Below are 25,497 nucleotides of genomic sequence, written 5' to 3'. Positions count from 1 at the left end.
TGGAAAGAGATCTTCTAAAAACATTAAAATGTGTTACTGGCACGCGACTCAGCCCACCACTTCTGAAAGGTTACCGATCCCTATATTAGTCTGATGAATAGGAAAGGTTGTGCCTCTGAATACAGAAATTAAGCATGGAACATTAAAATGGGGGCCCTGCCCTGAGAAATGACATTGTAAAAATGCCATAAATTGGGTCCCCTGTTAATTGTGCCTCAGTGTTTTTTGTGTCAATAAAAATATGTTTAATTTAACTGCCAGTCCTGCAAAGTCAGCTTGGGCTTTGACAGTCAAGCCAGGGTTCTTTCCCTCTCACATAATAAAAGTTCAGTGAGGTAAATTAGGTCCTTGATTACACCTGTGCAACCCAATGTCTTCAAATTATGCCCTCAGTGACACCAGTGTTTCAAACCCATCAAAGTCAATGGCTATGTCTATATTTCCCCTCTAAGATTTCCCACCAGTGCTGGAGCTGGTGCAGCGCCACTGATGATCATGTGGGAATGCCAGTGTAGACAGAGCTCCAAGTGGCCATTGGTGTCTCACGCAGCACACTGTCTGACCCTGCTCAGAGCAGGACTACATGATACAGTGCTTAAAATGCTAGCAGTTGTTGGCACCTTGCCTACACCAGTGTTCCCAGAATTGCTACACTGCTGGTAGCAAATATGGAAAATCTGAAAAGAAAAATCCTTGTGTAGCCAAGACCGATGTGACTACTTCCGTGAGTAAGGTGAGCAGGATTTGGCCCTAGGTTTGCACATTAGACAAAAAGATAAACAGGCCTACCTTTGACCTCTTAGACTCTGGCTCAAATCCAGCCTTTAATATTGGTAGAAATGAGTATAGAGTCCTCAGTGGACCACACTCTATAAAACAAAAACAGACTCTGCTCAACAGAAATAAAGGAATCAACTATAATGGCGAGATGGAGCGAAAGGAAGAGTGTCTGTTACTTGAGGCCACTAACAACATAAAATAATCTGAGGCATGCACTGGTTAAATCTTAGAAAGTGCTATAGGCAACCCCCTGTTGCAATTGCCATAGAAAATTATTGTTGTTAGCCATTCTGTTGATAGTTCATATTGTAAGAATTGCTAGCAGATGGGAAAATAGATGACTCAGAATACAGTATTAGCAAGCCATATTTTTTCAATCAAAGGCCTTTAATAAGGCATGTAGCATCTGTAAGATTCATTTAAACAGTTGCTAGGAAGAATGTGTTTTTTCAAGTAAACACAGCAAACTTTATACAGATTATTTTTTATTTGAATATCTATTTTATTAACAATTTAAACCCTGAAAAAGCATTTTCTTGTTTTCATCTCACCAGTGTAACAGCAGTGTCCCATCATTTAATTTGATGGACTGAAAGGTTGCTCCGATAACTCATGCAATATGAAGGCTATTAATAAAATCTAATTTTAGCATATTGAAAACATCACAGAGCTTTTATTTACCTGTTAGTTGTCAAGGGCAGCTTAATACTATAGTGAGCTACATCCACCAAAACTGTGGCTTTCATCCCCTGAAAAGTTTGGATGCCCTCGATATATGCTGGCCAAGTGGAATCAAGTGACCCCCCCCCGCCCCTAGTTCCTGTCTTCCAGGCCCCCTCACTATGATTTATGGCATGATGTGACCTGCTGAGACCTCCTCACGTCTGGGTCTTGTGCCAGAAACTGCTGACAAGCCAGCAGCCAAGATCCACACACTGAAATGCCTGCTGCTTACTGACTCTGAAAATGGGACCTAGGTACCATTTTACTGCTCTCCTCTTAGCTTTTATTTCAAGAGAGTTCTAATACTTGTGGGAAGAAGGCATACCTATTTGCACACTTCTCATTTTGGCCTGAACTACTCCCCGGGGGCTTTTGTCCAGGACAGCAAACACCTGGGACTGTATTCCAGAACATGCAATAGTTTAGGTCAGCCTGGCAGCTTACCTTCACCCAGCCAAAGAGGGAAGAATTACTCTCTGAAAAGAGCTCTCATTCTGCTTCACTGAAAAAACCACTGATCCAGTTGAAGCTGGTTCTGGTGAGACACAAGACAATATATTAAAACAGTGATAAAAAATGTTTGTTTCACTTTCCTTGAGAGTTTGATCCAATCACACAAATGGAAGCCCTGGAAGTACTGAGGGATGTCTGGGGTCACTATGTGAAGAAAGAGATCCCTCTTCCTTATGGCTGGTGAAGAATGGCTGGGCCCATTAATGACCAAGAAAATCAATGTTTTCTACAGAGAAGACAATCTTCTGACCTTTCTGAAGTGTGCTGTAGTCCAGCAAGCTCACATGACACCAACACTTGATGCCCATGATTTTGCCAACTACTATCCAGTGTCCCTTAGAAATTCCTTGACTTGGCAACGATTATTCCTTGTCTCTTGGCAGATGTCATGTTTAGAGAGTAGGACTTCAGACTCTGGTGTGGCACCTAAAGAAGGCTGAATTTCCATGCTAGCATCATCCTGCAAGGAAGGATGGTCTAGCCTGGGATTCGAGATACTCTGTTCTGCTACAGGTTTCCTGCATGACCTTGCATGAGGATCCCCTGTATTGTTGTGGTATGTGAGGATCTTTATTCTGAAGCTTTAGCTAAATAACTGTTGAAGAATACCCAAGTTGCGTTTGTTCAGGGCTTTGGAAAAGCTCTTTTGTATTTTAATTGGTATCTTTTCAAATCTGCTCAGGGCCTTCCTACCTCCTGTGTTTAATTTCAGAATCCAATGCCATTATTAATAAAATAGACTGTTTGTTTGTTCTATCATTTTATGCCACACATTGTACCAATTTTCATCAAAATGTTGGCTCCTGTTGTAATTTGATCATGCCCAAACCTTTCTGACACATGAATGTTACGAATAATATTTTAAGGTCTTTATTTTTTCAAGCTCTTCAGTTGTTCCAAATATCAAAAAAACAAAACCAGAGCCTTTTCTCCCATGAGACCATCTGCTAGTCCAGTAGTTGATCCACTGCATTGTCTTGACAGTAAGTACAGAGGGAGTCACAGAATGGTTAGCATTTGGAGTTTCCAGTAGAACCTACTCTGCCTGGATCCCTCTCAAATGTTCTGCCTCTATGTGGGCAGTAAACGGCTACACAGGCTTTCTTGGAGCCTGTCACAAACAAGTTGGGAGACCAAGGCAGATGCAAGCAAATTTGCAGCCCTCTGCAAAGTAATTTAATTAGCCACCTGTCTGCAAAGCCCAAGATTCAGTGTGCCACCATTCCCCACCCTCCTCTACTCCAAACTCTTGTGACAGGTTGACTGGGGGGAATATATGGAATGTGGCCAGACCTATCTGTCCCAGAGATGAAGCAGTTTAAAGATACTGTCAAATTAGTGGTGCCAAGATTAAAACAACCTTTTTCATGTCTAGAAACTAACCTACTAACCTCCTGTCCCAGTCCATCCCATTAACATGAGAGCCTGGCATAAATTGGACATCAGAAAGCAATAAGAATTTAAAAGCAAACTAAATGTTTTGTACAAATGCCCTTCATGTGGCTCATCCAATCCACTATCAGGGGAAGAAGATTCTCTAGAGTTCCATTGGAAAGTGTGTATACCACTGCTTATTGGAAGCCTATAAAATAAAAGACCTTCCTTCTGCACAATAAAACTTAATGTACATTCAGTGCAATCTAGAGCTGAATTGTGGGTGGAAAAGCCATATGCCTTAGTGGAAAAAATAGAGAGAAATGTCCTGGTCCATAATGCACTCTTTCACTAAATGCTCTAGGCTGGGGCTAGATACTCCACTCAGCTCAGGATGAAGTGGGTGTTTAGGGAACTATTTATGGCTGTGTGACTCTTTGCTGGCCAGCCCCACCCTGCCTTAAAGCAGTCTAAGGACCTTATACTATGAGAAGATTGGTGTAGCATAGCTCCCCTCCACCAGGCTCCGATTCTGACATTTCCTTCCACCAGCAGGCCCCCTATGCCAGGGAGAGGAGGAGGCTGGTGTAGGAACTGGTGTCAGTTGCATTACATCAATTGCGTTCCACAAGGAGAATTCTTTATAGCCAAAATCTGGCTACTTTGCACCAAAAGGAACAGAGCAAAATGGCCTGAACAGAGCCCTCTGGCCCTGGCCCTCTAATTATTTTTTATTATTTATTTATTTATTGGCAGTAATGTGTCTTGAGAGTGCTTCATGCTGTAGAATAGATTATTTAATATAATCTCACCATGGATACCTCTTTCCTTCATTCCTTCCCCATTGCTTTTCTGCATTGTTAGTGACTTTCCCTGTGGCTATTGGGATTAGCAAATATGCCATATAGGGGAGAAAAGAAAAAGTGTCCTATATGCTAATTTTTCTTCTTAAAGACTACATACCTACAAGTCCATATCTTCCCTATTATAAGAGTGTGTGTATGTGTGTGTGTGTGTGTGTACACAATGCAGTCCTAATGTTGCAAGTTGTACTAATTTGAACTGTTGTTTACCACAGTCAAATGATCAACTAGCTAGCATTCTGGAGAGTTACAGCAGGGCGGTGATGCTTTACCAGAATCCCCATTCACTGAGGTTAGCAGCAGGAGGATTCAGTCCATCAGTTGCTGGATTGTGGACAGACAATCCTGGAAAAGAAAAAATAGTTTTATTTTACTGGGATTGGTGGGAAATAGGGTTGCCAACTTTCTAATTGCACTAAACCGAACACCCTTGCAGGAGGAGTCTCAGGGGTGGGGCAAGAGGTTGGGGTGCAGGAAGCAAGGTGGGCTGGAGGGGGTTCAGGGTTGGGGCAAGGGGTTGGGTTGAGGAGGGTGTTCAAGCTGTGGGCTCCAGCCATGCGGCGCTTACCTCAGGTGGTTCCCAGTCAGCGGCGCAGCAGGGCTAAGGCAGGCTCACTGCCTGCCCCAGCTCTACGCAGCTCCCGCGAGCATCTGCCATGTCCGACTCCTAGGCACAGTGGCATCCAGATGGCTCTGTGCAGCGCACGCTGCCCGCACCCACAGGCACTGCCCCTGTAATTCCCATGGTTCCCAGCCAATGGGAGCTGTGGAGACGGCACTGAGGGCGGGGGCAGTACACGGAGCCTCCCTGGCCACCCCAGCACCTAAGAGTCGGACATGGCGGCCACTTCCAGGACCCGCGCAGAGTCAAGGCAGGCAGGGAGTCTGCTTTAGCCCTACTGCACCACCAACCGGACTTTTAACAGCCTGGTCAGTGGTGGTGACCAGAGCCACCAGGGTCCCTTTTCGATTGGGCATTCTGGCGAAAACCGGATGCCTGGCAACCCTAGTGGGAAATGAACGTTCTATTGTCCTCAGATTTAAGAAGCTAAACAAGCCTGTCTTGATTACTGAGCTCCTAGAGTTTATCAGCGTTTTAAAAGCTATCAAAATGTAATTTAAAGGCTTTTTGGTTTCCTATGGCCTTTATGGCTCAATGCATAAGAATTCCTTTCTGTTCCTGCTGATGTTGGTAGCCTTAGGAGATCCTCAACAGCAAACTACATGGTAAATTACTTATGGTGATTTAAATTGTGAGCTGTTTGCAGTTAGAACTAAACTAAGAGCATCCACCTCCATTGCTTTTAGAGTTGGAATCAAAAGGAAATATTTCCTGTTTAACTACCTTTTAATTAGTATCTTGCAAAATGTAAGCCTTTTCCATTCAGAGTTATCCTCTCTTGTAACAGTAGTGAAAAATTAGAATGGTTTCAATTTCTTAGAGTTTTTTCACTGTAAAGTAATTGCTCAAGGAATTTTTTTTATCAGGTAGAGCAATACGCTGCTTAATCACACAAGGCTCTATTCAACAGAAAACAGGATTTCTGCCTAATCCTGTATAAATAATGTTTATAGTAATCTTGATAGAATAACCTTTTTCTGCCTCCCTCGGTTGATCTCTTCAGACTTTGCTGATCATTCAGTTTGCTTTTTACCCAAACAGAGGGAAATTTCATGAAATGTTTCCCATAATTTTAAAAAAAGGAGAAGCAAAATAAAACTATGTAAACTGAATTACTTCTGAGTAAAATGAGGTTGAAAGACCTCTGTGAGACATCAGTGAAGTGATGTGTTAAAAATAACATAATGTACAGCATACTTCATTTTGTGGAATGTCACTCATTTTAATCCCACAGTTACATATATTCCACACAATTTAGGTGTTCCCCTACTTTCATTGTTGAAAATTGCTTGCATCAGATATAATAAACCAGGTTACTGAGACAATAGGAAGTTAGTTACCCTAAAGGAACAAATCCCACAACATTTAAAGTTTTCTGCATGGCTAATTTTTTATGTACCTCACTTAGCATCTTTGTCCCATGTCGTATCACACGTTTGGGCCTTGGCAGGTAGTTAGGTATGCTGTGTAGTACCTTTAGTATAGATGGAAGCCAAGAAGTAACTATCTTTGAGTTAACCAAGGAAGCTTATATAAAGGTCAGAATGATAATTATATGCTGTGTTGTTGTAGCCATATCGGTCCCAGGATATTAGAGAGACAAGATGGGTGAGGTAATATCTTTTGTTGTCTCTCTCACCAACAGATGTCCCATCTTGTCTCTAGAATGATACTTAGCAGTTTGGGATAGCATGACAAAATTATTGTTTTATAGAGAATTCTGTAAACACTGATACAATAGCTTTTCTATGGCCATGCCTGCCTCAACGCACCTGATGTCAGATACAAGCCAATTCTGCTTTCTTTTTTCACATGAAGTTTCTTGCTTTTTTATATTCACTTCTCCCTTCCAGTGTTCAGAGTGGTATCCATTGAAACACACAAGTATTCTAATGGATTAGATCCCTTCGGTGACCTGACTGAGATCATTCTGAAATCCCTCATTCTTTGGAAATTTGGATTCTTGAAATTCACTTTTTTCAAATCTGTAATTTCCAGCTTAACTGCCTGTGGTCTTCAAGATGCATTTGTTTCTGTTTCCTTGTTCTGTTTCTGAGATTTAAATAAAAATGCACCCATCACATTTCTCCCTGCCCGGGTGTACAAAATCTTTTGTACAGCAGTAGATGACCAGTCTCAAATGATAGATAAAGAGACCCAAATCCTCTTGGTGTGTTTATAGTGACTATCCAGAGAAGGCAGCTGAGTACCCAAGTCAGGGCCAAGGCAGACTGTAAAGATCATATGAAAACCTCATAAAGATCTGTCCTGAAAAAAAAGGTACACCCTACAGGCAAGAAATTATACTTGGATCCCATCAAGTAGTTCCTTCACTTTTCCAGATCTCCAAAGCTCTCCATCCTCTCACAAATGGGTTTCAAAAAGAAGCGTTAAGGAGAATTTAAAAAAATAGGAACTTCGTGTGCCCCCTTAGCTCCTGCACTTCTTTGGAGTCCGTTGAATACATGCCTATTAGGGCCATAAACCCTCTACATTGTACCCTAGATCCCTTTACATTGAACACCCATCCCAATCTTGCTCCCTAAAGAATGTCCAACTCACATGATTTTTAATATGCCACTTCCATTTAATAGTTAACAAAAACAATAAAACAAAAGCTGCTTCCCTCTTTCCCCCTAAATTAATGGATGTCTTGGTGGCCTGGCAATAGTGACCATTTCCCTCTCCAGCCCCTTTCTGAAAGTAGGGCAGAGCAACTTATCCAACTAGAATTTGGGGGAAACTCTTTCCCTCAGTGGAAGCCCAAGTAGCGAGATGTGCAGCTGGGAAAAGAATCCTAGCCAACAGGCTGCAGAGCACATATGGGGTGCTCCGTGGCCAGTGCTGCAGCCTTGGATTTTCATAGTTGAAGATCTGTTGGCCCCAAATGACTCCTTTGGTTAGAGCTTGGTTCAAGGCACACTGGGATGTGCAGTCTGGCTTGGGGCTACAGGTATCCTCCACCTGGCTCTTTCTGAAGAAAAGGCAGAATTGTAGCTATTCTGCTATCATACGACCCTTTGTCCCTGTGGAGGTGTGGGAAGGGGGGCAGGATTTACCCTAATCAGTAATTCTTCCTTAATGTCTCATATTCACAGAAACTTTAATGCTAGAATTGTCTTGCATGACATACTGCTTGTTTTGCTCTGTTTTTTGTTTATGATTTTTTATTAGTCTCTGCTCCAGTTCTCTCTGTGTCTAATTAAAGTTCTGACACACTATTTTTTTTACTACTATGTGTGATATAGTGTATTAGTACTAGTCCTAACATAGGGAGATGGTCTGTACATAGCAATAGCAGTGTTGTTAATTTGTATGCTTCAGATGCTGATAGAGTGATCAAAAGTACTATTTTATTCCCCAAGGAAAATAGATTACACTGTATTGATGGAAAATTGCCCAGGATTCATGAACTCAATATTGACTAATAAACAGGCTGATTCAGAAAATGTTTTCGTTTTTTTTTTCTGACTTAGACAATTGTTAGGTGGTGTGTTTGATGAGCATGTCAGAACATTTGCTTACATTCAGACAAATTATAGACTGTCCCTTAGGATGGGGCTTTATGCAATTCATTAAATTCCTTCTGCCATCTGAACTGTGGTGATAATCTTCGCAACCAGTGAAGTGCAGATGGCACAAAAAGGACTCTGACAGGAATGTGAAGGGCAAAAAGACATCTTGCTGCCTGAGGCCAATAAAAATGAACTTCACCATTATTTGTTTTCAGTTATGAAGCTATGAACTGTGGATTCTTTCCGGCAAGCAGAGGCATGGGAAGTCATGCCTGCAATGCCCCACTGGTTGGCACAAATCCAGCTTTGGTTAGTCACACCAGTCAGCATGCAAATGAGTCGATTTCTTTGTAAATAGCCTCATTATTATTAATTTTTTAAAGGACTCCTGAGCAATTAATGACCCGTTCAACATTCTGAGAAAATGTTAATGTGCTGCTTAGAAAAAAAAGAGGTTGATTATAACTAACTCCTTCCTATGAACTCAGGATGTTGTTGGCATGTATTATTTATACACTCTGTTGGCAGTTTGCCCTGTGTAGATATGGCAGTGATCCATTGAGGAATACAAGAGCCTTTTAATTCTTATCAGTATTAATTCTTACCTTGACTATCTGGCCTAGTACTATTTGTGAATGTTGTCTATCTTATTTTTAGGGTTCCACGGGAGACTGTAGCTTAACCAGTCATTTTTGATTGAGTGTGGTAATTATCCTGGATACCATCATATCCATGGAATTACGTCCATAAATTAACACGCATGCTTTTTACAATCTGATTCAACACAAGGTATATGTCTATTTGCAGGGTATACAGAAACTGCTTTGAATCAGATGTAAATGGGACTGTATGTACTTTTGTGCTACTGCACTAGTTGCTATTTTTGATACTTTTTTCACTTTGCCAAGGTAAATTAAACTAATGATTAGTTGTCAATCTTTTGTTTGTTGTTGGAAGCAATTTTATTAAACAGCTTTGCTTTACTGTTTGTTGTTTACAGTTAAAAAACCTAAGTTTAGAAGAATTGCAAATGAGGTTAACGGCTTTGGACCCTATGATGGAACGAGAAATTGAAGAGCTTCGTCAAAGATACACAGCGAAGAGGCAGCCTATCCTGGATGCAATGGACGCAAAGAAACGAAGGCAACAGAATTTCTGAATTTGTCTTACTCTCAAAGATAGTGCTAGTAGTCAATATGGACACTTGTTAAATTGTAAATCGGAAGGAATTCTATAGTTATGAGAGGTGTTTTTAAAACTTTAAACTGTGCTTCATAACCAAGCAAAGTTGGATCAGTGACAGAACATGTATATGGTGTTCAACAAAGATGGTGGAACACAATTAAACTCTTCTGTGCATTTACCACACTTCTATTTTCAAATATTTAATGTAATAGAAGTTTGATCTGTTTAGTGGTAACTGTGTTGTACAATGGGAGAGTGTTTAGGATATCTGGAAGATTTTGAAGTGTTTCATGATTGTGTAGCACTACAGGGCCTTATGTTGCAATATATTTTTCTCCCATTTAGTAGCATATTTATTATATACTCGTAGATGATTGTATTTATTTTTATGCCCATTTACTTTTTAAAACTTGGGGGGAAGGGAGGTATTAGGATAGTTGTGGAGAGAAGGGCCAGGTTAGTTTAAATTCAACGTGGGAATGTAATGAAAAAGAAACTCACTGCTATATTAAAGCCTTGATTCAGTGCAGCATTTATGCATGTGCTCAAGTTCCACTGACATTGATAAGTTAAGCATGTGTTTAAGTGCTGCCCTGAATCAGGGCCTTTAGCTGTAAATGTCACACAGTTGCTACACTGGAGAACATTCATGTAAGGGTCTATTCTGTCACCCTTACTTACATTGAGTGGTCTCCTACTATGGAAGGAAACAAGTGCCTGCTTAGTTTTAATTTTTCTATAGCGCAGGAGAAGCAACAAGTGCAGTCACACCTATGATATATACTTCTCGTTGCTATTACAATTCTTACATTCTGACCAGTTTCAAACATCATTCTGCACCATAGTTTTGTAATGAAGCAACAGCTACACTTTTTGGCCAGTGTTTTTTACCTGGTTGGTTTGTAGTAGGTTTTTGTTTGTTGTTTTGTATTGTAGACATGTAGCTAAAAAGGACACTAATTTAAAGCCAAAGAAAATCAATGGAAAACCTGTATTAATCTGTAATAAGCCTCCAAAAGAAGCAAAGTTTTGTAGTATTCCTAATCCTGCATACATTGAACACTCAAAATTCCCATTGTCTTCTGTAAGAGTTTTGGGTGCATAAGGAATGCAGGACCAGGCTTATGTTAATATCCGTGTCCATTTTTTGTCTCTGGTTCATGCGTGTAAATATATGGTAGGTGAAATATATCACATTGCAATAAATATATCGGTCATTTGTATGGAAATGTGATCCACTTTCTGAACTATCAACTGTGGTCACTATTAATATTGCCACAATTTTTGCCTTTTGCCTAATTAACTTTATTGTGGTATTCAGATATTTCCCTAGAAGTCAGGCATAATGATAATTCCTTGCAAAATGCAGCTATACAGATTTTAATGGTGCCCAGGGTTACGGGCATCCTTCTGTTACATGTTTAGTAAACATCTCGTGTCTCTTGGCATTTACTATAGTCAGATGTGGACCATTTATACTGAACCATGAGCCTTTGGAAACCATGCATTATCTTTAAACAGTCTAACTAAACAAGAAAAAAAATAGTTTTAAACTGATCAGCATATGTCTGACCCTTCTGGGACCAATTCTTTTTCTGGAGTTGTATATGGCCATTGTTATCATTTTTGTTCTACGTGTGTGTGTGTGTGTGTGTGTGTAATGCCAACTTGTAAATCATAAATTCAAATACATTTTAACTGTGGCAGTTAGAACAAATGACCCTCATAAATTCATAAATTTTTTAAAATGTGAGCTGCCTTTTAAAAAGAAGGAAAGGAAGTAACCCTTCAGAGAGATCCAGAAAACCTACAGTAAATCAAGATGCCCCAACATTGTGCTTTTACTGCCTCACATCTAAACAAACAATGAAGTGATGCATGGTAAAATCTAATATAGTTTATGAAAATGACAGCATAGACTTCTGAATATAGACCTGTTATTTCAAATAAATTTCTAATTCTTTGTTTTATCTCTTATTTAAATTCATTGATGTGTATGTACAAACACAAAGATATAATATATGGAAAGAATGTATGGAGAGCATAGACTCATCAAGAAGGAGAGAGCCTTATTTACTCTTTCCCACTGTGCCTTGTGGGCAATTAACGACATTGTCCAACTATAGCCTCTCTGCATCATTGCTAACTTTCTCTTCCCATATTTTCTCCCATTTACCCCATCAAAAATATCGTATGTTGGTTTTGTATGTGGTAACATCATCTGCTTACAAACTGTGTTCAGACTTAGTGCCTTCTGGAAAATTTTCCAATTTAGTACACACCGTGTGTAATACTTACCCAGAGGGGGCCCAGATTAGCCACTAGACGGGCTAGAGCTTTTCTAATGACATCTGAAAGGCATGAGGGCATAAAGTGCATCCCTTCTCTATCGGCAATCTACCTGCAAGCCACACTTTCTCTCCAAATGAAGCAACCCAACTGAATTTTACACATACACAAGAGAAAAGCCAAAAGTCACGGTGAAAATTGGAAATTGAATAAGCCACCTGGGATAGTGAAGTTCATGGCTTCTGAGATGTTGTAACTTAGATGCAAGAATTTTCTCTGTCCAAACTTGGTACCCCCAACTAATATAAAATTCAATAACTCTGATGCCAGATGCAATGAGTGAAAAGCCTCTCAGACTTCAGGGAGAGCTAGATCAGAACCTTAGTTATGTGCAAACTGTAAAATCTAGAAATAGGTTTTATATTAGAGAGGGGTACTTTTATGTTTTCCTTTCTGCTGTTTATTTACTAAATCATAGCATCCATGTTCATGACCACATTTATCTCCACTGAAGAATGAGCATTTTCTGTAAAGGAAATCAGGTAGCACGCGAAATAAGACATTGTAACATCAAGCGTTTCAGTAAATCCAGGAGAACTACTGACACATCAAGAGTCAGTAAGATTTTAACCCAGCATTTTCTTTTTTTACTTCCCATTTTGTATGTTTAAGTTTAGTACATAAAAATCTCTGAAAAATAATGACTTACCACTAAACATCTGAATAAAAACTTATTTTTCACTTATGGATGTTGTGCTGTTCACTCCATCTCAAGCTAAATCATGTTAATGCTAGTTATTGACATTCACTTAGTGTGCTTTAAGTTTCAAATTTCAAAACATTGCTTCCTTTAGTGCTAGGGGCCTGACTTTCAGAATTGCTGAGTACACCAAACTCCAGTTGAAGTCAGTGGTACTCAACACCTCTGAAAATAAGGTTTTGAAACCCTATCCAGCTCAAGGTATCCATGCAGGTATGAGAAGCTGGATACTGGAGCAGGAGGTGGATGGTTTGTATAGGACATAAATAGTAGATCAACCCAAGTCTCCCCTTCTTGAAAATTAAAGAGGTTGCCTGGGGGTGAAAGTTCACGTAGTTTCTCTCCTGCACTGCAGCTCCATATGCTAGATCTGTCTCGCTGCCTCTTCCCTACTGGGCTGTTGCAGTCTACAGTCATTACTAGATTGCTAGGGCTGTAATAACCACACTACATGTGATCCCCTCCCTCTCCCTCAAGAAGAAGAAAGGGGCAGATCTTGAGCCAAAACCTTTGTTGTATCCCACCCCCCAGATACAGGAGGCTGGAGAGGTGAAATTGAGAGATGCTACATGTCACAATTTCAGGGAACTGCACCTTTGCTCCCTGCCCCCATCCTCCATGGTCTGCTCCAGGAATACTCTCTTGGGGCTCAGGCCGTTGTCCGTCACCTTTCTCTGGGCAGGGATCTGCGTCCCTCAATCTCCTGACAAGGGGTTAGCCTTGCTGCCCCCTTGCAGTTGCACTGTGATTATCTCTTCACTAGCCTGACTAATGTCCAGCCCCTATGCTTTTCTTTCTCTCCAGGAGCTGTGACCAAACAGTTCTTCCAGAACATAGTACTTTATTTAAGGATAAAAATATACAGAGAAAACAAAAAAAATAAAAGATCTAAATGCATATTTAAATGTACCAGAAGTCACTCCTCAGGCTTTGGGGATCCTGGCAGGTTCAAGTCCTTCCAACCCTTCCTGATAGGGTTGCCAACTTTCTAATTTCAAACACCCTTCCCTGCCCCTTCCCCAAGGCCCTGCCCCACTCACTCCATCCCCACTTCCTCCATCGCTCGCTCTACCCCACCCTCACTCACGCGCTCATTTTCACCAGCCTTGGGCAGGGAGTTGGGGTACAGGAGGATGTGAGGGCTCTGGCTGGGGGGCAGGCTCTGGGGTAGGGCTGGGGATAAGGGGTTGGGGGTGCAAGAGGGGGCTCTGGGCTGGGGAATAGGGGCAGGGAGTGAGGGCTCTGGGGTAGTGCCAGAAATGAGGTGTTCAGGGTACAGCAGGGGACTCCAGGCTGGGGAAGGAGGCTGGGGTGTGGGAGAAGGTGAAGGCTGCGGCTGGGGGTGTGGGCTCAGGTGGGTCCAGGGATGAGGGGTGCAGGAGGGATGCGAGTTCTGGGAGGGAGTTTTGGTGCAGGAGGGTGCTCGGGGCTGGGGCAGGAGTTGGTGTGTGGGAGGGGGTGAGAGGTATGGGCTCCAGGTGGCGCTAACCTAAGGTGGCTCCCGGGAAGCGGCATCACGTTCCTCTGGCTCCTAGGTGGAGGCATGGCCAAGGTGCTCTGCATGCTGCCCCACCCACAGGCACATCCCCCACTGCTCCCATTGGCAGTGATTCCCATCCAATGGGAGCTGCAGAGCCGGCACGTGGAGAGGGGGCAGCATATGGAGTGCCTGTGGCCACCCCTCTGTCTAGGAGCTGAACATGCCAGCTGCTTTCTGAGAGCCACATGGAGCAGGGCAGGGAGCCTGCCAGCCCCGCTGCGCCACCAACCAGACTTTTAATGGCCCGGTCAGCAGTGCTCACCGGAGCCATCAGGGTCCCTTTTTGACCGAGTGTTCTGATTGAAAATTGGACACCTGGCAACCTTACTTCCAGAAGGTTTGGCCTCTCCTTGGACATAAGATCGTGTCCATTTGTTGAAACAAAATGAAGGCCCTTCTGTCAGGTTAAACTCAGTCTTTTGTACCAGAAGCCCTTTCATTGGTCTCTTTGGGTCCTTTGTACCAGTTTGAACCAGTATATGCAAACCACCCCCGGAGGAGGTACTTCCCTGCAGCTGTATACAGTCTCTCTTTTACACACACACACACACACACACACACACACACACACACACACACACACACACACACACACACACACACACACACACACACACACACACACACAGAGATTTTAGTTCCTGGAAGAGCTGTGGTAATCGTCCTTCATGAAATAGGCTACAATCCCTATCCTGCAATGATACACATAACCTTTAAAGTTAATACAATGGTTCCCAACGCTACTGCATGTGGTTGCAGTATCTGTTATACTACCCATGTGTGTTGAGGGGAGCGTCTCCCTTCTCCATCACTACTATGTGGGGACATTCCTCATAATGGAAATGGGACATTCACTTCCCTCTCTTGTGTGTGGATCAATTTGGCTTCATGGTCACTTCTTTTCTCCTGGAATGAAGTTGAAAGCCAGGGAACTAGTCTTTGAACAGCACAAAATTTATACAATTCCTAAGAGTCTGTGAGTCAGGCAAGCACATATATTTGGACATCAGAGGATGAGCTGAGTATGACTCTCTTAGCTATTATGTGGGCATTATCAAGGATTAAGTGCCCCCACTGGATAATTAGCAGTTGTAGGAGCTCTGGAGGGCCAACGGGGCTGCTTTCTTAATGTCTTTTTCTGGTGAAATTTGTACTATTTTCTGCAGTTCAGTTTCTTAGAAACTGTAACAAAGTACAAAAATCATGTTGTGTTGCGATCTGCATCTTAAAACATATATAATAATATTTATCCAAATTCAGGGTGAGATCATCCTCTTTGATTTTTGCCCTGCAGGGAATGAAAAGAGCAGAAATCCTACTCAGACTGCCATGAAGGGAGCTGAGCCTAAGTGGCAGCATCTCCTGCTCCCTCTCATCTTGCTGACGTCCCTTTCTGTGAACTGAGCTTGTTTTGTAGCCTGATCCTGAGAGATGCTGAATATCTCTGCTCTCAGGGAGTTGTGAGTGCTTAGCTTGTTGCAAAATCTAGTCTGTGGTGCTCTGTTGGTGCAATGGGAACATGAGTGGGTTGGAGAGGGATGTGCCGGGAGAGCTGCTCTACTTAACATCCCAAACCTGATTCAAATGTTCCATTTCTTTTCTTTTTTTTTAATCATTCTTCTTTAAGCATTTGTCCACGTGGTGCCCATGATGAGTTAGGTCACAGTTCTGTTGCTAATCTTTGAATATCAGAGCAAAAAAAGGTTGAGGGGGACGGTAGAAACTCCCACTATTAGTGCACATTTTAGTTCTTTCATATTTATTTCTCACTTGTCTGCATTTGCACAGATACACCCAGAGCAGAAAACACAATGTTGATTTGTTCAAACTACCCGTATGTTCAGCTGCATTATACGTTGAGCCTGCTAGCATATAAATCTGGTTCATTGTTGATGAAGCAATGTGTAAGTATATGAGATCATCTGTTAGTGACCTTTCCAAGCAACTGATGGCCCTGGCTAGATTATGTACTGTAAAGCCATCTGTAAAACATTTTATATACAAGCTGGTTAATGAGAGAGTGTGATAAGCTTATTGTTACATTTTCTACTGCATATACATTTAGTTATAAAAAAGATATAAGTAAAAGGGGTTGTGTCTAGAACCGGGACAAGCAACCTATGGCACGTGTGTCAAAGGCGGCACATGAGCTGATTTTCAGTGACACTCACACTGCCCGGTCCTGGCTGCTAGTCCGGGGGACTCTGCATTTTAATTTAATTTTAAATGAAGCTTCTTAAACATTTTTAAAACCTTATTTACTTTACATACAACAATAGTTTAGTTATATATTATAGACTTATAGAAAGGGATCGTCTAAAAACATTAAAAGCATTACTGGCACGCAAAACCTTAAATTAGAGTGTATAAATGAAGACTCGGCACAGCACTTCTGAAAGGTTGCTGATCCCTGGTCTAGAATATGACAGGAAACCTTTATTTCTTTATATTCTTAACAATTTAGGGCCCAATCTTGCTCCCATGGAAGTCAATGTAAAATTCCCATTGACTGCAATGTACACAGAACTGGATAGGGACGTTAGTGTATGCACTACTGTTAACATAGTATGTCTTAGCTCTTAAAAATAGTTCACAGAATATTTTAGCAGATTGGCAAAGTCCATATTATTTTTTTAAAATGTGACAGTGAGACAATGTAGGATGTCAACTGAAATATACCCCAGAGTTGGTAGGGGGCTCTGATGATAGAGACCAATCCAGGAATATGAAGTGGTTTAATCAGCGGGTTGGAAAATTGAAATCAGAATAACTTTTTATGTCTGTTTATTTTTAAAAGCATCAGTCTAATTTATCATTAAATTGCCATTTTTGCTCAGTGAACTGTCTGCTGCTTTTTCTGCACTTTAAAAGTCTAGAGACACTGGATGGGCATTCTGTAATGTCATATGTACTGCTACAAGCTAACTATACATAATTTCCTTTATAATATCTATGGCAAACTTTAGGCCTGGGTCTTCTCTGATTTACAGTGGTATAGCCAGGAAGAACTCTGCTCAAGTCAGAGGTGAAACCAGTTTAAGGCCTTTTCTACACTAGGGAAGTTTATAATAAAATTCACACTGCTGTTCCCAGTGGGAGTCCTAGTGTAGACAAGGCTCTAGCAGCTTCTGGTGGTCAATCCTCATTTTGCATGCTGAGATGACTATATGGTCAGATTCTACCAGCAGTGCAGTGCAAAGCAGAAACACCACATCAGGGGATCTAGCCTATTAAGTCTATTTTAAAAAGGCTTTCATAGTTTAGTATGTTTACTGGTGGAAAGGTCTCCTGCAAGATATATACACGTGCTGTCACCTTCAACCTTTTTTTGCTCTGATGTTCAAAGACTTGAACATAAGAACGGCCATACTGGGTCATACCAGAGGTCCATCTAGTCCAGTATCCTGTCTTCCAACAGTGGCCAATGCCAGGTGCCCCAGAGGGAATGAACAGAACAGGTAATTATCAATTGATCCATTCCTTGTTGCCCATTCCCAACTTCTGGCAAACAGAGGCGAGGGACACCATCCCTGCCCATCCTGGCTGATAGCCATTGATGGACCTATCCTCCATGAATTTATCTAGTTTTTTTTTTAACCCTTTTATAGTCTTGGCCTTCACAACATCCTTTGGCAAGGAGTTCCACAGATTGACTGTGTGTTGTATGAAAAAATACTTCTTTTTGTTTGTTTTAAACCTGCTGGCTATTAATTTCATTTGCTGATCCCTAGTTCTTGTGTTATGAGAAGGAGTAAATAAAACTTCTTTATTTACTTTCTCCACCTCAGTCATGATTTTATAGACGTCTATTATATCCCCCCTTAGTTGTCTCTTTTCCAAGCTGAAAAGTCCCAGTCTTGTTTTTCACAGTCTTATATTTCAAGTCTTAGACTTGAAAGATTCTTCCTCTTCCACTCCCTAAAAAAAAGGACCATAGACATGGCCTTCACGAGAGTTCTGCAAGCTTGAGATGCTAAGGACACCATCTCATGATGCAAATGTACGGACATGGCTCTTCAGGAATTAGTGTTACTGGTAAGTCACCTTTTATTTTTTCTTGTTTTCAACCTGAGAGATCAGGGATTGAAATTCTGGGCATCCCTGTTTCCACATACACAATTGAAAGCATGAGGTGTTGAATCTTTAGCCAAGACAACCTTTCTCCAAAATGTTCATTAGACACCGAAGTTAAATAGACATTAGCAAAAACAGGTTTAAATGGTCTTAATAAAAATCCTTTCCCTTTCTCTATTGCTTGCTTCCAGTTTCTTGGCTTTTCTGATGTTACTGGGCTTCTCTTCACTACAGAAGTTCAATTAGTTGATGTGATGCTGAATATAAGTTGTGCTGGTCTTCACTAACTGCAAAGGCATGGTCAGCATCATGTTAGCTACCTCAATTCTTCACAAATTCTGTAATGTAGATTAGACTATAATTTCACTAATTACTGCAGAATCTTCCAGGCTAGACAAGACCTGTATTTATCAGGTAAAGGACAAGTAGAGAGAAAACCTCTTTTAAGAGAGAACAAAAAATCTTATGGGTCTTTTTAATCATAAAGAAAAAAAGGTTACATGACTTTTTTTTTTTACTCTAAGAGCAAAAAATATGGACAGACGAACCGAAACCATCTGATTCCCATCTGTGTAATTTGTACGATTCATACTTCAACATGTGTAAAGTCAGTACAGCACTGGTTTTTTGAGAATGTAAGATTTCGTACATTAGTATTTTATCATGATATGTTCCTGTTGGGTGCTATTTTATTTATCATTTTCATAGATACAACTTTCAATAATATCTGTTTTTATTGGATATGTGGAAACACATGCCAGACCAATGTCAAGTAGATTAACTCTGGGAAATCTAATCAAAGGCTGCTAATACAATATGCCAGGGGCAGTCAACAGGTGGAGGTGGACAGCAGGCCAAATCCGGACCGCCAGATGCTTTCAAATGGACCCTCAAATCTTTTTATTTACTTATTATTATTATTTTATTATTTTCTCTAGACCATGGTCCTTGACAAATAATAATTGGTCACCCCCTGCAATACAGTATGATGGATCACCTAGCAAAGTTTGTTCTAGCTTCTAATAAATTTGTCTCATCACTCACACAGGAAAGACTAGCAAGGCACTCAGAAGACAACTTCCACACAGTAATTCCTGCCACAAGTAGTTTGAATGCTCCACATGATAAAGCTGGTTTAGGTCAGTACAGGAAATTACTGCCCCTTACCCTATTGCACAAAAAAGGTACATTTAAATTTTAAAGAATACCTGCATTTTTTATTATTGAACAAGTTAGTATATTTTGCAAATACATGTTAGTGACTCAACATTTCATGTTTGGAACTTTGATAACTGCTAAAGTGTTTACTTTTGGCAATTTTTCACTGTACTGTATAGAAAATATGAGACTGCAGTGGACTTGTAAAAAGGAATGAAACAACTTTTTTTAAAATAAACCAAATACGGCATATTCATTTAAGTTTGGAACTATGTGTATTAATGAGCATTAAGTGCTGTAAATGTACACAGCGCTTTTCAAAACACAGAATCAGACGGAGTTCCTGCCCCAAAGAAACAAAACAAGTTTGCACGTGACGGACAGGGTGATATATACACCTCTGGGTTCCATTATGACTGACCTTCAAATTAAAAAAAACTGAGTTTGTGTCCTTATTTTGCTGCTTTGTGAGGAAGGAAAGAAAGGTTTAGGAGTGGGGGGCGAGGGCAGAGCATGGTTCTGCTTCTCTTTGTCATATTACTAGTTCAGACCACGTTTACCCTGAAAGGCTTTTCTGATGACTTGAGAACTAATGAAGTGATGGCATCACAAGAGTCAAAAGACTGAAAGTTGAGCAACTGAGAGCAGATGGACCTTGAGAGTTTCACACCAGCGACTTAAGAACATTTTAGAGTTAGGATGTCTTTGTTGAGGATTCAGTCTCCTGGTTTTATCAGCTAATGGATGATAAGTTTGCAATCAAGATTCTGAGATCCTTCCTCTCCAGCAAAACCAGATGTGACATTCCTGATATTTCTAAGGTAGAAATGAAAAGCAAAAAAACAGCCTTTATAAAAGGCACTTTCAGGTTTTCTTTATAGTACACATTATAAAGCATCAAAAAGTTCAAAGAATCTTTTGTAGATGACCTTGAAAGGTAAAGTGAACATCTTTCATCTCTCAAGATCTTAGTTCAGGGTTCTGTTTTTCATCTAGGTTGTGTATTAATGTTATGAGTGGGATACTGAAGCAATGACCTCTTTACAGTCTGTTCCCAGCTTGAGCAAGTCACTTAATCTGGTTCTGTTTGTTTTCCTCAGTTTACCATGTGTAAAATGGATAGACTAATACTGTGATGGATGGACTAGGCCCAAAGGCCCCCAGCTGGAGGCCTCAGGGTTCTGCCACAGCCATCCCAGGGAAGGAGCAGGCTAGAGTGGCCGCAGGGGAAGCAGCCAATCAGGGCCCAGGAGGGTCATATAAAAGGAGCTGCAGAGTAAAGTAGGAGTCAGATGCTACTTGGAGCAGAAGAAGAAAGGACTGCAGGCCTGGAAGAACAGCAGGGCTAAGGATGGTTTGCTAGCAGGGCCTGGGGGAGCACAGAGTGAGCTCCTGCCTGTTTGCTAGGACTGAGTAGGGACTGAGCCTGGGTGGGTTACAGGAAGATAGTGTCTCCAGGGAGGAAGCCCTGGGGATACAGCCCCATACCAGGGCAGGAATACTTAAAGACCAAAGCCCAGGGAGGACTAGAGAGCGACACCACCAAAGAGGTACTGAGATAGGCCCTGGTGGACCATATACCCTGGAAGGAGTTTGTGCTGGTTAACATGCAGACAGTGTGATTCAGCTGGAGCACCGTGGCACTGACAAATCTGCCTGAGAACCACCAAAATGGGTCACCAGAACTAAAGAACACAGACATGTCCAAACAGAAGGGGCCACTCATGAGAGGTGAGTGCCAACTCCATTACAAATACATATCTGTCAAAGCTCACATGTCTGCTCTGTTGGCTAAGTAGTTTGGTTCCTTGTTAGAAAGGTGCTGTATTCATTCAAAGTTTGATTGTTCTGTAACAGCTGATGGAAACACAGCCACCTAAGTTAGAGTGGAACTGCACTCCTGGCTCTGCTTTAAGAGTTAGGAATGTCACTAACAGAGACCTCTTGACAGTTAAATAACCTGATTTCCAGCTTGTTTGCTATACATGCATTGATCTGTAATTTGCAAAGCTACAAATGTACTTGATTGGAACTAGCTGTAGTCTCATCCCCACATATGGTGTGAAAAAAGATAATAGGAATTAGAAGCTGCCGTATTGGATCAGAGACATGGTCCATCTTATGCAATGTCCTGTTGCTGATAGTGGCCAGAACCAAATGTCACAAAGGAAAGTGGGGAAAAAATTAACCTGCCCATAATGGAAGATTCTTCCTAATCCAATCAATTAGTGGTCTGTTTATGCCCTGAAACATGAAGATAGTACGCTAACATTAGGCTCACTCCTGCGATCCTGGTGCACTCCAAATGCCCTCTACAGTCAGTGGGCTTAGCTTTAATGGAACTACTTGTGTGAACAAAGTTAAGTATTAGTGCAGTGTTTGCAGGTTCTGGGTCCTACAGAGGAAAGTGAATTAACCGATACTGTTTATTCTGACTACTGTATGCCTTTCCTTTCTGAATGTAAAAATAAACTGTAGAAATTGAAGAATATATAAATATACCATAACAGTGTATCCTGTTATGAGTTTTCCTCAGTGATCTGCATTAAACCGTAGGTTCTTTGTTGAATGTCTTTCTAGTCCAAGTAAACATTTCTTCAAAGGGAGAAAATTTATATTAAAAAAACCTTTTCCCTATTGATCCCTGAAAAGGCTCATAAAATGTAGCTTTCCTAAATCAGCTTTCTCAGACCAGAGATCAGTACTTAAAATTGATCTCTCCTATTCTCTCTCTCTCTCCTCTCTGAAATAACCTATTAATGGAAGAGGGACATGTGTCTTCGATGTTTATAGCATCTCTCTTTAAATTCCCAATGTTCATTCTGTGCTTCCAGAGCAATTATGATTAGACTTGATGATTTAAGGAAAAATTCAGCAAAATAAATGAATGAGAGAGGCAAAAAGCTTCTGAACTGATCTATCTCACACAAAGCTTTTAGTGTGTTACAGCAACTGATATTTCATGTTTATTACACTACAATCTGGTATACAGTCAAGTACAAAGAAGAATCTTTTTGCTCACAGAGCACGCAAAAATGGATGTCATAGCCTAGAGCTTATTTAGATAAGAGATTGCTTGGAGAGGGGCTAGATGGAGATTTATCATTTTTCTATCAGGCATTTGCAACAGTATCCAAAATGTGAAATTCTTCTTCAAATTCAGGGCCTTATTACCAGTCTCTGGATACATTCTATAAATCATAGAAATGTAGGGCTGGAAAGGACCACAAGAGATCATCTAGTCCATCTGCCTATGCTCAATCAAAACCAAGCATACCTAGACCAACCCTGATAAAGGTTTGGCTAACCTGTTCTTAAAAACCTCCAGTGATGGGGATTCCACAACCTCACTGGTAAACTATCCTAATATTTAACTAGCCTCATAGTTGGAAAGCTTTTCCTAGTATCTAAACTAAATCTCCCTCGCTGCAGAGTAGCCTGATTATTTTTTGTCCTATCTTCAGGGGACATGGAGAACAATTTGTCACCTGTTCTCTTTATAACAGCCCTTAATATATTTGAGGAGTGTTATCAGGTCCCTGCTCAGTCTTCTTTTCTCAAGACTAAACATGCCCAGTTTTTAAAATCTTTCCTGATAGGCCAGTTTTTCTAGCCATTTTATAACTTTTGTTACACTCCTCTGGACTCTCTCCAATTTATCCATATCCTTCTTAAAGTCTGGCAGTCAAAAGTAGATACATTACTCCAGTTGAGGCTTCACTGGTGCCAGGTAGAGTGGGACAGTTATCGCCTGTGGCTTACATGTGTCACTGCTGTTAGCCATTTTTGCAACTGCATCACATTGTTGAATTATTTTCAGTTTGTGATCCACTGTAACTCATGGATTGGCAGTAGCCAATTATTCCCTGTTTTGTGCATTTGATTTTTCTTTCCTAAGTTCAGTATTTTGCACTTGCCTTTATTGAATTTCATCTTGTTGATTTCAGACCAATTCTCTAATTTATCAAGGGTATTTTTGAATTCTAATCCTGTTTTCCAAAATGCTAGCAACCTCTTCCCAGCGTGGTATCATCCACACATTTTATAAGCACGCTCTCCACACCATTATCTAAGTCATCAATGAACAAGTTGAATAGTATTGAACCCAAGAATTAACCTTTTGGGATCCTACTAGATAAGCCCTCCCAATTTAACAGTGAACTATTGATAGCTACTCTTTGAATATGGCCTTTCAACCAGTTATGCACCCACATTTTTGTAATTTCATCTAGACCATATTGCCCTACTCTGAGAATACCATATGAGACTATGTCAAAAGGCTAGTAATACTGTCAAAGAAGGAAGTTAGGGTTGGTCTGGCATTAGATAGTCTTGACAAATCCGTGTTGGCTATTACATATCACCTTCTTATCCTTTAGGTGCTTACAAATTGATTGTGTAATAATTTGTTCCAGTATTGAAGTTAGCCTGATTGGTCTATAACTCTCCCTTTTAAAGCTAGGTACTAAAGCTACCATATACCCTCTCCCTGATAAAATAATAGGAAAAAAATAACTGTATTTCAGAAAAAGTCTTTAGAGTGTTTCATATGAAAATGGTACAGGGTGAAATTAGACATGACATAACGGAGAAATTTAGGAGCAGATGTTTCTTTCATGTTGCTTTAAGATTGTTAGTGGTATAGCTGATAAAGTATCTGCAGAAATGGTGTCAGTTCTCTTAATTTTCTGTAAACCTTGTTTCCCTGTTAACTAATCCTTACGAAGTGAAGATCGTGGTATCATCGCTAGAATTATAGAGAGAAATAACTTGATTGATATTCAGTAATGTGTTGATCATAAACATGTTCAGGTGTATGTCTTGATCCAAAGCCCAAGTCAATTAGAGTTTATCACTTTCAATAGGCTTTGGATCAGGCCCTTTATGCATATACATTGGTGCAGCTAAAATTTTCTGTTCAGATAAATATAGAGAATATCTCTCATAGTGGTGGAAGCTTGCAAAACTGGAAAAGAAAAAAAATCATTTTAAGTGTGACCACTGAATGTAGGTATATCTGATATAACTTGTTGATTGACTATAACTATAGGCTATTTTCTTAGTACTCCATTGTATTAGTCAAGGATACCTAATACTTATTGCGCTACTTTTATGGAAATCCAATGGCATTCTGGTTCGTTTATAGTCCATAATGCAATATTCCTTAAGTTACCAGTAGCTACCCAACAGTGTTGTGTTAGGTTTGGTAAGTCGATCCCTCCCTGTTTGGCTGGTAATTATAATTATATTTAATGGATTCCTAGATGTTTATACACCCAATGAAATTATGTGCTTATTTGGTCAAATTTGGCAAAAGAATCCGGAAATTTTGATAAACATGGGATGTGCACACAGTAGAGCAGCCCTAATCCCCAATCAAAAACCCAACTTCATTTTGAAATGTTTTAAATTAGGTTAACAAAATTTCTACAGCCCATCAATTGTATCAGTTTTCTGAATTCCACAGCACATTCATGACTGCCCAGTTAAAAGGGGCAGAAGCTGGGTAATTTTGCAGATGAAATAGGAGGAAATCTTATTAGCAAAACTCCTCCTTTAAAACACAATTTATTTTTAGCCAGAAACTGAACTAAAGAGTCTAGTTCTGCTATCTGTGCTGGTGGAGAGAGGTGGGGATTGAGTCAAATGTAACAAAGTATCACCAGAAAGTAAAATTACTTTTTGTTCAGCATTCTAAATCATTAAGCTTCTGCTCCGTCTCCTGTTATAGTCTATGGAAAGATTCCCATTGACTCCAGTAAAAATCCAACTGGTCCCTCAGTTGTTAATTTTCACATTACTGCCAGCAGTCCCCTGTTCAGAGCAAACAACAAAGGGGTGCCCCCACTGAAAAATGGCCCTATTTTAGCACCATTGTATAAATCATAACCTTGCAGTTTTACGTTTAGGTGTAACAGTCAGGGTCCAGACCCCCAAAGGGGAGAACAGAAGGATTAACCCCCCTAAAAAAACCCAACTGATTACATACTGTGTTATTGTACTATAAAAACATGTTGGGTAAGGTCCTGAATGGAAGCTTGTAATGTACTGAACTTGCTGGTCACTATGAGATATACATACGGACAGTACTGATCAATTGC

The 25,497-nt window shown here is 40.6% G+C and overlaps 2 protein-coding genes across 3 annotated transcripts in view; one reads left to right on the top strand and one right to left on the bottom strand.

Moving 5' to 3' along the window:
- Positions 1-12,609, top strand: part of STK3 (serine/threonine kinase 3) — a 285,970-nt gene extending 273,361 nt beyond the window's left edge. For both annotated transcript variants that reach the window (XM_050941016.1, XM_050941015.1), the window contains one exon: positions 9,391-12,609. In XM_050941016.1, coding sequence (XP_050796973.1) covers positions 9,391-9,549 — 159 coding nt within the window. In that variant the 3' untranslated portion in view covers positions 9,550-12,609. The remainder of the gene's footprint in view (positions 1-9,390) is intronic.
- Positions 1-25,497, bottom strand: part of ERICH5 (glutamate rich 5) — an 801,722-nt gene that overhangs the window by 445,205 nt on the left and 331,020 nt on the right. The window lies entirely within an intron of this gene.

This window comes from Gopherus flavomarginatus, chromosome 2 (genome assembly GCF_025201925.1).
Source record: "Gopherus flavomarginatus isolate rGopFla2 chromosome 2, rGopFla2.mat.asm, whole genome shotgun sequence".
Classification (NCBI taxonomy): Eukaryota; Metazoa; Chordata; order Testudines; family Testudinidae; genus Gopherus; species Gopherus flavomarginatus.
This window is presented reverse-complemented; position numbering and strand designations above follow the sequence as displayed.